Source organism: Vitis vinifera, chromosome 9, assembly GCF_030704535.1.
Source record: "Vitis vinifera cultivar Pinot Noir 40024 chromosome 9, ASM3070453v1".
Taxonomy (NCBI): Eukaryota; Viridiplantae; Streptophyta; class Magnoliopsida; order Vitales; family Vitaceae; genus Vitis; species Vitis vinifera.
The window spans coordinates 6,830,402-6,844,074 of NC_081813.1; the positions used below are offsets into that span (position 1 = coordinate 6,830,402).

Consider the following 13,673-nt stretch of genomic DNA (forward strand, 5'->3'; position numbering starts at 1 on the left):
ACAAATAAAGAGGGGTACTATGCTATTGATGTGGGTAGTTATAGGGCAAAATTAAGATACTATATTTTAGTAACTTGGGTGATAATCAAGCTTTGCAATGAATCTAATTGTTATTAGGTCTTTGTCCATTTGGAAGATTGCTCATACAAATTTACAATGAAAAAACTCCTATTCATTCTAAGATCACTAAAGGAACTCAGTATTTATCAAATTTGTTCCTATCCAACAAAAGACGTCGAGAACAAATGACAAAGATATTGTTGATAAAAAAATGCATTTGTGATTGAAGGTGCTTCTATCATATATCTTGTAATGAATTATTTTAGTGTCTACCAACTTATAAATAGATGGTCTGAAAGTTTTTTATTAGAAACAAAATAGCCTTTAGGATTAACTAGGATAAATGTAATTCTAATTAAGATGCATGATATACTGATTGCTTTGAGTACACTAATCGACTCTGATAGGTACATATATAAAGTTAAAGGTGGAGTTAAATTTCAAATGATAATATAAGATAATTTCGTATTTTTTTAATGGAAGAGTTTCCATGTTTTATATTTTTAAAATTTGATTATACACCTGATTTTTTGCAAAAAAAACAAAAAAACAAAAAAACAAAAAAACAAAAACAGAAAACAAAAAAACAAAGGAAACAAAAACATTTCTTATACTAAAACATCTTCTAAAAATAGGGCAAAAAGGGCTCATATTTATTAGTTAGTATGAAGTCTAATAAACCATATGGACATGAATTTCAGTAAAGAGTAAAAGGTGTAGCAGCGACAGTTTCAGAGGCAATCTTCATGTGAGCAGAGTTGAGTTGTTGAAAGCCATCCGTTGCTTATGAAGCTCAGTTGGTAATTTGACATCGGTTGCCAATCCAAGAGCTTGAAGGAACCTAACCACGTACCAAGTCATATCAATTTGCCACCATTCCAGGCCATGACGAGCGGAGTATTCAAAAGCATGGTGATTATTGTGCCACCCCTCTCCGAATGCAAGCAATCCCACCCACCTGAACACCCAAGTTCAAATCAAACAATTACGACCAGTTTCAGACCAGGGTAGAGGGTAGACTTAGAATTTTAGAAGCAGGGGAGCCTTACCAGTTGTTCCTGGAGAGATCGCCTGTGTTCCATGCTTGGTTTCCCCAGACGTGGCAAGCTGAGTTCACAAGCCATGTTATGTGGTAAACCCATACAATCCTCACCCCCTGCACATTTACTCTCAAAACTTAGTAAAAAATTTGGGTTGGATAAATCAAATTACAAATGGGGTTGCGTTTGATTTCGGGTAAATGTAGCTGAGCACCGACCCAGCCTACCCAGTCGTACTTCTTCCAGCAATTCTGTGGCTGAGAAACTAATATGCAACTTCCAATGTTATTGAAAACAGTTGATTTTTATATGCACCTAATCCTTTGAAAACCGTAAAGCAACAGAGACAACTGATTTCCCAAATCAAAACCCAACCATGGTCCATTGGGGACAAAACGTCAATGTCCCAAGTCTCACCACAGTGACCACATATTCCACCCTATGGTTGTACAAGTGGACAATGTGATGCAAGAGGTGCATACTAATTGAATGGTCTGAAGTGATCAAAGGGAAAAGGTTGTGGGGAATTGGGAAGCCACCACCAGTTGGTGAAGCCAAAAACTCAATCCTAAACATGGCCCCACTAATCAAATCAATGAATGGCCTAAACTCAATAGATAAAGGCCCCATGAATGGAGTAGAAGGTAGGCACCAGTAGACTGTCATGTTAAATGAACTAACAAAAGAGAAAGCTTGAGTCCAGGAGTCCGTACCATTCCCCACACAAGGAAGGGAAAGCCACCCAATGCGTATAACAAAGCTCCAAGAGCCACTGGATGAAGAATGTAAGTCTTTGAAATGAACCGGTAAAAGGGTTGCTTCTCCAAGTCCCCAACATTATTTGGTTTTCCACACTGCCAAGTTTCCATTATAATAATCAGCCAAAACCTCAGACACCATATATGATTGAGAATGTTAATATTCAACCCATAAAAGGAAAAAAGAAAAGAAAAAAAAGACCTTCTCAGTTACAGAATTGTGGTCAAAGAGCCAATTCATGTGACTATGCCAAAATCCTCTCATGGGGGTGTGTGGATCTCTCTCAGAATCACAGAACTGGTGGTGGTACCTGTGTGTACTAACCCAGTCAGTGGGATTCCCCTGCAATAGAATTGAAAGTATTGTGAAATCAACAAAAAAGCATGTGAATTTTGGAGAAATACATGAAGTTTATATATGATAACAATCACATTATACCCACCTGAAGTGCTTGAACCCCACAGTAGGCGAAAGAGTACTCAAGCCATTTGGGAAGCTTAAAACTCTTGTGGGAAAGGTTCCTATGATAGGACAGCGTAATACCCAATAGACCAGTCACCGCATAGAGGGCCATGGCAAGCCAAAAGGCACTCCAGTTGAACACAAAAGGGGCGAATACACTCAGAAAATGCATTGCCAAAATAACTCCGGCTGTGCCCACATCCAAAGAATTCCACTTCCTTCGCCGCCGCACCGCCTCATTCGACACCACGATATTCCCCAAACCCCCCTCCTGCTCCGCTGACCCCAAGTTTGCATTCGCTACATTGTCTAACCGCTGCACCAGGGCTTGAGAATCCTCAGAACTCTGGCATTTGATCACATATCTAATTCTAGATTGGAGAGAGGTTGTGTAGGTGACGGAAAGTTTGATCCTTTTCAGAATGCAGCGTCTCAGAATTGGACCGACCAGGGTTCGTGGGGTGGTGGGGGTGAGAGCAGAGAAGGTGTGGGAACGGTGGTTGGGGGGCGATATAACCAAAGCCATGAAAGAAAAGTCTGGATTTGTGGTGGTAGCGGAAGGCGTTGGGGTGTAGTGGTGATGGGTGACTTGTAGTAGGGTTCATTGATGGTGTATCTATTTGTATAGAATGAGAGTAAAGAGAGAGAGGGGCCAACGTGGAAGGAATTGATAAGGCACTTTGGGATATTAGGCGGTGGTGCAGTTTGGGTCACTTTGGGATATTAGGAGGTGAAGTAAGGTGAGGATTCCTTTGAATTTTTTCGCCCTAAATTCTCAATTTTGTCGTCTCCCTTTTAAGAGATATTTCTGCAAGACTGGTGTTTGTGGTTGACAGTTGCGTCTATGACTCTCTCTCCACTTCTACCGACTTCCCCATTTTTTTAGTTCTCTTTATTGCTCTGTAAATTGACATCAAACTGGTTTTGTACAGAGATAGTCGCAAATTTGTGTCTGTGGTTGGGGTAGGCCCTTCTCTCAAACTTCCTATTTCTCTTGATATTTCCCCAAATTTCAATTTTTTTTTCTGTGGTTATGTTTCTGCAAATCTATGTGTGTGGTTGAGTATGCTTCTCTCTCTACTCTTATCTCTTTGACTTCCTATTTTTTTCCCGTTGTCGAGTAGAGATAAATATCTTACTTTTTGAAGAGATATTTCTGCAAATTTGTGTTTCTGGTTGGGCCTTCTCACTCAACTTTCTCTCTGGGGCTTCTTATTTCATTTGGCTCAGTGAATAGGTAGCTTCCAACTTTGAGCAAGCACAGGAAGTGTGAGTGATGGCTGCAACTACTGGTTCAATCTTTGCATCTTCCACGCAACGTTTTCCTACAGTGACTTCGGTTTCGGGTACAAATGGGAGTCCATCCGTTGCAGGCAGGCTTGGTGAGTCCGTTTAAGCTGTTTTGGTATTTGATTAGATGCTGCTTTGGATGGGGTTTGTTGTATATCAAACAGATTTTATTAATTTGAAGCATGGATGAGTTTGTCTTAAGAATTTGAAGGATTACCATGCAAACAATTCGCTTGAGCTTCCTTTCTCACTGAAAATTTGTGTGCAAACTACAATAGATTCATATAAGAATCTGTTGAATTGGACTTTACATTCTATAAATCCTCCATACCATGCGTCGGCTAGGAAGAGTGTTTTCAAAGAAGGTATAGTTAAATTCTTAGAAGAGCGCAGTGAAAAGGGATTCATACAGTTGAATTTCTTGTAGGTTGTAATAAGATTTTTCTTTCGCTGAGTCGGTTTAATTGTGTACCAAAAACTTAATTTGGTCTATTCTAGACCCTCAATGGGATGTAAATTTTGATCCCTATCCAAGAAGAGGAACATCAATCATTCTACGAAAGTGACGAGTAGGGAAGATCCATCGTTGTTGTACGAAATAAAGAGTTGGGTATTTTAGGGCCTAATTTGCTTCTCTTTAGCTCACATATGAAACCTTGAGCCTTTGATATTGGAACCATTCAATTCAGCTTCTACCAAGGCTACAAAGTGGGTAGGTGATTTAAATCTTCTCTATAGTGATTTCTAAGTGAGTAGATGCAACCATGGTGCCATAGTTCAGAAAGAGAAGCCAGTTCAAAATGTTCAGATATTTAATTCATATTTTGGTTGAAATCTGATAAATTTTGTTAAATTTTTTTAAAAGTCGGAATTTGGGCAGCCCAAAGTAAGCAGGAAATTTAGCAATATGATTAGAGTTTGAATTCAGGCTCAAAAACAAAGTGAGTGTTGTCGCAGGTTTCACTTGCCCATCTTTCGTCAGTGGATGATTGTGATGCACTCCTTATTTAAGAAGAAAATTAAGGAAAATAATGGGTGATATGAGATAGTGATGAAATGTTTGGAACAGTTGCCTTCAGGAACTTTGGTGATGCCAATGAAGGGAATCAATGAAAACACCTAATTAGAGAGAGGGAAGGGTGGGTGGTTAATTCTAATAATAGGACAGCAGCTGCAGAAGACAGAGACATTCTAAAATACAATATGGAAAGAAACCAGAGATCAACTCCCACTTTATCAAATATTTGTTTGTATGAAAATATAGGTTCTAGTATAAAAATAAATACTCAAGTATTTGGTATTTTGATCCATATAATGGACTAAAAATATTTGGTATGTTGCTGTTATGTGTCAAGCAGCCAAGAAGATATTCCTTAATGAATCTGTTGAAAAGTAACGATAATGTTATATCTCAGATTTCAAAGGACTAACAGATTTGTATTTTCAATTCCAGCAAGCAATTTTATGGGTGCTTCCTTGAGAAGTCGTTTACCTAAGATGGGGAAAGTTGTTAAGGTTACTGGGAAAGTAAGTGCTGCTGCTGTCGCAACAACTCCTGTTGAGGAAACCAAAGAGTATGTGCCCTCATTTTTCTACCAAGCCAATCTTTTCGTCATTTTAATGTTGAGAGGCATGCGAGAATTTTCTTTCTCTTGCTGATAAATTTCTTTGACTTCTGTTTGGAAATTGAATTATAATTTTGTCATCACCTGCTAAATCCTTTACTTTTTCAGGGTTAAGCTTCCTTCATGGGCGATGTTTGAACTTGGGAGGGCTCCTGTCTACTGGAAGACCATGAATGGCCTTCCTCCTAGTTCTGTATGTTTGTCTTGGTTGTTGATTTTAGGAACTCGGTTGCATTTTCCCTTGGTTTTATTATTCCGTTAATGATGTGCTTGAAAAATTTTTACAGGGGGAGAAGTTAAAGCTTTTCTACAATCCAGTAGCTAGCAAACTTGTTCCAAATGAAGATTTTGGGATTGGTTTTAATGGTATTTTCTCATAAACTATATGAACTCTTTGGGAATGGCACAAGTATGGTGCCATTACAGAGCAAAATGGCTTGACTATTTATGAATCCTCCAAATAGAATGATTATGAATATTAGATTGTTTTAGAAATGCCCACCATGAAATCTGGTAAATAATGCTATACATTCGAACAAACCAAATCAACAGAATAGAAAGTTTGTTTATTAACTTGTTGAACTGTACACTTGCAGGAGGATTTAATCAGCCCATCATGTGTGGTGGTGAACCAAGGGCAATGCTTAAAAAAGCCCGAGGAAAAGCTGATCGTCCCATATATACTATCCAGATATGCATTCCTAAGCATGGTTGATAATAAATCAGAACTCATCTTGCCTTTTTTCTTAAATACATAATTCCTTCTCCTGACAAACATCCACTTTTCACAGCTGTAAACTTAATCTTCTCATTCACAAACGGAACTGAGTGGGATGGTCCCTACAAACTGCAGTTTCAAGTTCCCAAGGCTTGGCGAAACAAACCAATTGAATTCTTTAATCAGGTAATAAAATACTCTTCTTTCAATTCAGAGAATTGTTTGCCATACATTGTGATATTTGTGGACTGTTTGCAGATTGCCAATCAATCTCAAGATTAATTAACAAAATGTCAGAGTCTAAAATGCTATTGGAAGAAATTTATTCTCTTGTCCTCAAGACAAGGTATAGCAGAACAGAGAAGTGAAAAAACTAAACTCAACAAAATCTTTATCCCTACTATTCCAGTAGGCCGCAAAAATCCCTCACCATTCAACTCTATCTAGATCCATATCACATCACATCCTCAAAGATCAGAAGTTTCTCACTGCCTTCACCGTATCTTTTTGGACCTCCTCTCACCTTTTTGACACCTTTAATTTGAATCAAATCACCGATTCATACTGGTCTTTATAGGTATTTCTTGCACTTGGCTTAGATTGGTTTCCTCATCTTGTCCTCAGTCAGTACCTTCTCAAAATACATTCATTTTTAATTCTATTTTTTCTCCCAGCACGGTTCATCCATCTTAACATCCTCATGTCTTTTCTCGACAAATTGTAGTATGTACCTTGGAAGATGACTTTTATAAAATCTTTGCTTTTCCCTTTGCTTGTCTATAGAGGAAAGAATGGAAGAGAAAAGAGATGGTTGGGGACTGCATTCATGTTTTCAACATTCGTGTTCCTGAGAGGGGAGGAAACTTTGAAAATCTCTCCTTTGTCCTTTCTTGTCCGGGGAGGAGAGAATACAAGAGGGGGAAAAATAAAGAAAAGGACAGAAGAGTTCTGTGTCCAGGCTCACTGAACTATAACCCATAAAGGTTGAGGCTATTTAGAGAGAACATAAAAGACAAGTTCATTAGAACACTTCATTTTCTGCACAAGACTCAAAAGTGTTTCAGAAAGGATTTCTGCCAGGCACATAATCAACCTTTTCTTTTCTTCATATCTCTCCAGAATCCTTCCTGGATAAACGGGAGAAATAAAACAAATTTCTTAAGCTTTCTTTTCTGTATCTTTACCACTGTCATGTAAAACAGTGAAAGAAGTTTATCTCATTGGCTTAAGGCAGGGTCTAGCAGAGGAGTTGAGTAAAGAGGGTGCATGCGACAAAGCAATATTTCCAGACACAAATATTGTCATCGACAGATGTGCTCTGATCGGTAACCTGACACTGGAAGGAGTAAGTCGAGCTTTTTCCCTTTCCCATGCCTTCATTTCAACCATTTTCCCCCACAAGTTGCAGTTAACGACCATTTTTGACAATTACTTAACATCAATGCAGGGTGATCGGTGCAATCTCGATTTTGTAATAGGATGCACAGATCCAAGTTCACCCTTGTATAACCCGCTTGCCAATGTAGATGACGGGTCCTGCCCAATTGAGTCGGACTCGGAGGATTAGCAGCACCAGGTCCAGAATCTTGTCACCTCATATATGACTCGTACAGTTTCTAATATACATTGACAGGGGTGAGAAAAGCCTAAGTTGACAGAAGTTTGCTGCTTCCTAGTTGTTGTGTCAAAGCCATTGCTGCAGGTACCTTCCATTCTGCATGGCCCTGCTTGTGCAATTTCTCAACAAATCAGGCTTCCATGGTCGATCAAAATTGAAGGAAATTAATCCAAAGCTCCATCAAATAAGATCGTGTTTGATTAGCAGAATATAGTATGAGATAGAATAAAAGACAATGATGAATATTATTTACTTCGATTTATCTTCAATCAAATATGAAATAGAATAAATAATTTATATATATATATCCTCATATCACAGGATATAATAATCCTAAATTGAGATACGAGATAATATCATCGTAACGTAAATTTGCATTTCTTATCAATTTTCTTTGATTTTTTTAATTTTCTATATTACTCATTTTGTAACACAAATAATTTTTATTAAAAAAAAGTTAAATATGCAAAAATAAAAATAAAAATAAAAATTTTATAAAATATATGCCATAAAATAATGCTAGTATATGTATTATTAAATATAATATTTTTATTTATAAGTTTTAAATATTTTAGTCATAAACATGTTTTTTATGTCATTTTTTTTTATTCCTTTTAGCCTGGCATAGCCTTAAAAGAGTTAAAAAAGAAAAAAGAAAAAATCATTGAGAAAAAAGTCAAAATTTTGGAATGCCCTAAGGACATTTGGGTGTGATTTTACAAATAAAAAGCACTTTGCAAATACAATATCTATTAGACAAGCCCAATCCAAACCAATAGCATTGCTGAAATATGAATCCAACAACTCGTGCATGCTGATGTGAGTTCCAACTGCTGGGTGGACCTGGTATTCAATGACCGTTCCTTGAAAAAGGAAAAAGAAATAAGAATAGGGAATTTGAAGAGCCGTGTGTGTTTCACCCTCTAAGTCTGCTCAAATGGTTGAACCAAAAACATGACCAATTCTCTGTAAGTAAGCTTACACCAAACTCAACACCTTCACTGTATCAATGGCCAAAGTCATGGGAGCAGCTTCAGGAGTTGGGTTGAGTTTGTTGCATTCTTCCATACATATTTTCTCTAACCACTCGGCTTAACCAGATGCCCCACAAGAAACAAAACTACAAAGTCAAAATCCATTCCAAATTTCAAATCAACCAAACCTTCATTCCAACTTCTTGACAAAGAACTATATGTGTGTAACAAAGTTAATTCTACAGCATAAAAATTAACAAATGGACCAAACCCAATTCAAAATGGAGAGGATTTATACAAAGTTACAAGGTTTGTCAACCAAATACCCTGAAAAATGAGGCCATGGGGGCATCTCAAAAGGAAGGCAGAAACTGACCTTAACCCCAATTAATGCATTAGCCCCACTTCTTTGTTCTTTCTTTTCTACCATTGAAGGTGCCTTTTTTTTTTTTGACATTTAGCAGCCCAAACAGGCCTTAACATTTGTACCTTACACTATGATGACCATGACATTATGTAAACACATCAGCGTTACCATTTGCAGTAGAGGCAGCTGCTCTTCTCTTGCCCTCCTCATACTTTCCGGCCAGAGAATCAAATAAAACTCCGGCGCCTATGCCCACGGCCAAGTCGATGGTATAGTGGCCCCTAGTCCCCAGGAGCCTTACACCTTGTAGAATATTGAGCACGTCAAATGTCCATGCCATTCCCCACCTCTTCATTCTCCTCATGTCTAAGGATGCAATTACAGACCCTGCAACATGGCCCGAGAAGAAGAGGAAGAAGGACACATTACCGACTGGGAAGTCCACGCCTGAGCCCAAAAATCCCTGTTAATGAACCCCAAAAAACAATAGATTATTGAACTGGAAAGTTCTTTGGAAACAGCCTGTCTGATATAAATGTCAAAAAGGAATAGCAAGCATTGTTGTTTCAAAGTTCAAAAACGCGTCTCTGAAAGCTTTGTTTCCAGGAATGGCACGTTGAAAAAGGAAAAAAACAAGAATGGTGAATGACTGATTGAAATTGATTCCAGACTCCTTAAATTGAAAGAACTGTGTGAAAGTTTTGAGATGGTACTCGGAATAAACTTTTTGACAAATATTATCAATTTTGCTAAAAAGAATTATCAGATTCCTAAGAAAATTTGTCACATTTTTCATTTTCAAGGTCCAACAAGACCTCATTTTTCATCAGCCTGTAAATTCTCAAATTTATCAATAAAAAAAATGTATAAGGCAAAAAGAGAAAGTATAGACCTGAGGAACAGGAAGCTGTGTGGAGTAGCCAAGAATCCCTCTGCAGGTAAACATGAAAAGCGCAGAAATGGTGGCCCGAGGCCTTCCCTCCACCATCCACGTCCAAATTATATATGTGGTTTGCATCCCCACAAACACCTATTTACCCAAAATCAAATCAAATCAAATGCAATTCAAAGTTAAATTCAGATCAAAACCCAAATCCCAAAATCCAACTATATTGCATGAAACGATGCACCAGGCCGCACCGTGTTGAGTCCGGCCAGAAGAGTATTGAGATCGGGGCTCGAAGCGAGAATTCGGTGGAGCCACTCGGTGGCGACGAACCCCAGATCGAACGGCGGCGACGACGATGGCACCATCCGGAGAGTGTACTCCACGCCCATGAAAAACAACAACGACACAGCGAAAACGCACGGCATCGGATGAAACCGGAAGAGGCCAACCGCGTCGTCCATCGACCAGTTCATGAACGAAGCTTTGCTCCAAAACCCATTGGCAGTCTTCTTCTTCTGCTTCATCTCCGCCGGAATTCGGCCGCCGTCGCCGGAGGCTCTAAGACTAATGGCGGCGGCCTTGGACTTGTTGGACCTGGTCTTGAGGGTGCATGAAGAGCGGAGAGGTTGGTGGCCGTTCATGGTGGGAGGTGGGGCGTGGGAATCTGCATTGGAAAGCGTGGGAGAGTGGCGTATATATATAAAAATAAATGGTGGCGGAGGGTAGAGGGGGATGGTGGGTGGTGGCGGAGATTTCAAAGACGAGGTTGGGGTAAAATCTGTGAGATGATCTGACTAGTAGTTCATCAGGTATTAGGAAAGTGTTCTACGGTTTCTCTTGGTTTTGTGGCTGACTGGGACCGTTTCTTTCTCTTCATTGCTTTCCATAATTTTCCCCCCTTGCATTTTTTCATGTACTCATCATTTCTTTTGTTTGAAACCTCAATACCATAATACAAACATTAATCTTTGTAATCTATTAAAGAATTTTTTTTAATAATTTTCTTAGCATAAATGAATAATATTCCTGCTTTTGAATATTTGGTTGGAGAGACAATCTAGAAGATTATTTGTAAAGAATGAATTGATTTAAAAAATAGATTTATGTTTTAAAAATTACAGTTATAGTTTTTTGAGAGAGAACAAGTTTTTTAATCTTGTTATTAAAATATAATGTTTTCTCAAAACATATTTTAATTATTTTCAATTATTTTTATATTCTTTTAGAGATTATTTTGAAAAATGATTATATAAATATGAAAAATAATTTAAAACAAAATATTATCGATAAAATTATTTTTTCTAGACAAATTTTTGGCATTGGAAACCGTTTTTGAAAATAATTTTCTGTTCTCCAAAACAAAAAACCTAAAAAATACGTTTGACAATAAAAAATTATTTTTTATTTTCTATTATTAAGAATAGAAAATATGGTATTTTTAGAAAATATTTTTTAATTATTTTCATTTGTTTTCTAAAATTCGTTTTAAGAAATAATTATACAAACGAGTAAAATAATTAAAAATAAAACATTAAATATAAAAATTATTTTTAAAAAATATTTAAAAATATTAAAAACAAGTTAAAAATATTTTAGGTTTTTGAACACACTTTTATTCTACAAAAATTTAAAAACAATTTTTAAAAATTATTCTCAAAAATTATTTTTTAGAATTGTTTTCGAAAACAATTATCAAACAGATCATTTGTTTTTAAAAATTTATCAAATAACTATTTTTAAAAGTTATTTTCCAAACTAAAATGGTACATAAAATGAAAAATAATGAAATAATGATGGGCTTTTATGATTCTTATAATATTTTATAATTTCAATATATAAGTCATTTATTAATCCAACCATAAAAAAGGAAGAAAATATTTTCTTTATTAAATTTTGTCTAATCTTAGTGCTATGCGTATTCTTGTGAAAAGTTGTTGACAACACTTTATTTGCTTTCCATGTACGAAAGATGACTTTACATTATTTTGACAATGAAAGATATAAATATTGAATTACTTTATCATTTTTAAATGCCTTACGGGTAAAGAAGAAATTGAAAATTCTTGGTCTGTGCTTATATGATTGGGCATCCCTCCGCTGATTATTATACTTTCATCTAAAAATTAAATTCTCGCATCAACCTCTAAAAAGGGTGATTGAGGTAGCCTTGGGTCATGATCTACCCACCACGTAAGTCTACCACAATAAAGCCCAATTATCACGGTGTCAATTATGGGGATCAAGTTAATCCACGATTGCAAAACTAAAAGTCTAAGTCAAACTAGAGTCTCCAACTTGTTACAATAAAACCAAGTTTAATCCAAGAATAAATCACATATATCCAAATCAAATCGATATGTAATCCGAATTCAATCCAATTTTTTATTTCTAAGCTCGGATTGATCTTATTAAAAAGGATACGTGAGTTAATCAGATTAGAACTTAGGTCGAGTGAAGTCGATCAAGTTATGTTCACTTCGTGCAAAAAAAAAAAACTCATTTGAATTTGTTTCTTCTTAAGATTTGAATCTTAGTTATAATTGGGGTTTAGTATTTTTTAGAATTAGTCTTTTATAATTGTGCCTACATATTTTTTTCTTCTAGGATTTGGAGACATTGGGTCCATCTCAGGATTTAGAATTATTCAACAATGATTAAACAAAAAAAAAAAAAAAAGTGTGGTGAAGTTTTCCTTCTATAATTATTTGTCTTTCTTTTTCATAGTTTGTCTTTTTGTGAATAAATTGTTATTATGTTGGAAAGATTTTTTTCCTTAATTGCTTACATTTGGTATTAGAAAATGTAAGTAACCAACAATAATAATATCTAACCCCAATTTCTAAAGTTTGATGGAAAAAGTAATTTTAAATTCTAGAGAATTTAGATACAATTATTATTTGAGTATTATTAAGATACTTGAGCGGTAATAATTTAAGGGTTTGTGGTACTAGAAAATCAAGCACAACTCATACAAGTACAATTTTCACATCTCTTAATTGATAAAACCACCTATTTTTTAGAAGATTGCAAATGTAATTTCAAACAAAGGTACATGAGTTATCCTTATGAACACCTACAAAGCACTAAAAAAGATGGGGAGAAACTTCTTCAAATGAAGAAAATAGAAAAAGTGTTTAATTAATTTTTGCAAACATCTGCTCTTGTCAATCAAATGAAATCTAATAGCAAAAACATTTCAAATTTCCAGGTTACGGAGAAAACTTATTCAAAGCTTAACCATGCAATTCAAGCACAAGATAACAATAATGAAGAATCAAAATATCTCATTACCATAACATTGGATGAATTGATGGAATCCTTACAAGCCCATGATATACGTGTAGATGAAAAGTCTCAAATTAAGGTAGAAGAAGCAATACAAAGTCAACTAAGAGTGTATTTGCTAGTGTTTTTACTCGAAGTGGTTTTTGTGGAATATTTTTTTTAGAGGTGTTTTTGGAAGAATTACTTATTAAGTATTTCTTCAAAAAGTATTATAAGTGATTCTCCAACTTTTCAAAAATACTTTCTAAATTTTGCCAAAAACTTGATTTTTTTTTTCATAAACATTTTTTTTTTATGATAGAAGTACTACCAAATATACTTTAAGTCTTATAAATAAAATAAAGAGATTTAAAATAATTTGGAATCAAGTCAAAAATGTCAAAATTGGTAGAACCGAGGACAAAAAAAATTCCAAATCAATTTAAAAGAAGGAAGTGATAAGACTTCAACTCAAATAATAATAATAAATGTCATATTCAATGTTATATTGCCAAAAATACTATCATTATAAGTTGGGCTAAAGATCAAATGGGAGGAATTTTCAAGCTAATGTCATAAAAGATAAAGGTGAAATTTTGGAGACCTT

The 13,673-nt window shown here is 35.7% G+C and overlaps 3 protein-coding genes across 4 annotated transcripts; 1 reads left to right on the top strand and 2 right to left on the bottom strand.

Moving 5' to 3' along the window:
- Positions 1-686: 686 nt before the first annotated feature.
- Positions 687-2,955, bottom strand: LOC100249077 (palmitoyl-monogalactosyldiacylglycerol delta-7 desaturase, chloroplastic). Its single transcript, XM_002265374.5, has 5 exons — positions 2,302-2,955; positions 2,061-2,201; positions 1,814-1,954; positions 1,110-1,216; positions 687-1,018 (listed from the first exon to the last, which is right to left on the bottom strand). Exons 1-5 carry the CDS (start codon positions 2,845-2,847, stop codon positions 805-807), a joined length of 1,149 nt encoding a protein of 382 aa, XP_002265410.1. The 5' UTR covers positions 2,848-2,955; the 3' UTR covers positions 687-804.
- Positions 2,956-3,085: 130 nt separating this feature from the next.
- On the top strand, positions 3,086-7,781 carry PIFI (chloroplast post-illumination chlorophyll fluorescence increase protein). Of its 2 annotated transcripts, none has more exons than XM_002266171.5 (9): positions 3,086-3,284; positions 3,552-3,703; positions 5,065-5,185; positions 5,345-5,429; positions 5,524-5,602; positions 5,833-5,946; positions 6,028-6,140; positions 7,189-7,299; positions 7,402-7,781. In XM_002266171.5, the coding sequence occupies exons 2-9, from the start codon at positions 3,598-3,600 to the stop codon at positions 7,519-7,521; spliced, it is 849 nt and encodes a 282-aa protein (XP_002266207.1). In that variant the 5' UTR covers positions 3,086-3,284; positions 3,552-3,597; the 3' UTR covers positions 7,522-7,781. The 2 variants fall into 2 exon arrangements, with proteins under 2 accessions (XP_002266207.1, XP_059595529.1); XM_059739546.1 differs by having other exon boundaries at positions 3,276-3,384.
- A 936-nt stretch (positions 7,782-8,717) lies between these two features.
- Positions 8,718-10,804, bottom strand: LOC100242207 (phosphatidylcholine:diacylglycerol cholinephosphotransferase 1). The gene is made up of 3 exons (XM_002266043.5): positions 10,054-10,804; positions 9,806-9,943; positions 8,718-9,376 (listed from the first exon to the last, which is right to left on the bottom strand). Exons 1-3 carry the CDS (start codon positions 10,441-10,443, stop codon positions 9,059-9,061), a joined length of 846 nt encoding a protein of 281 aa, XP_002266079.2. The 5' UTR covers positions 10,444-10,804; the 3' UTR covers positions 8,718-9,058.
- Positions 10,805-13,673: the final 2,869 nt, after the last annotated feature.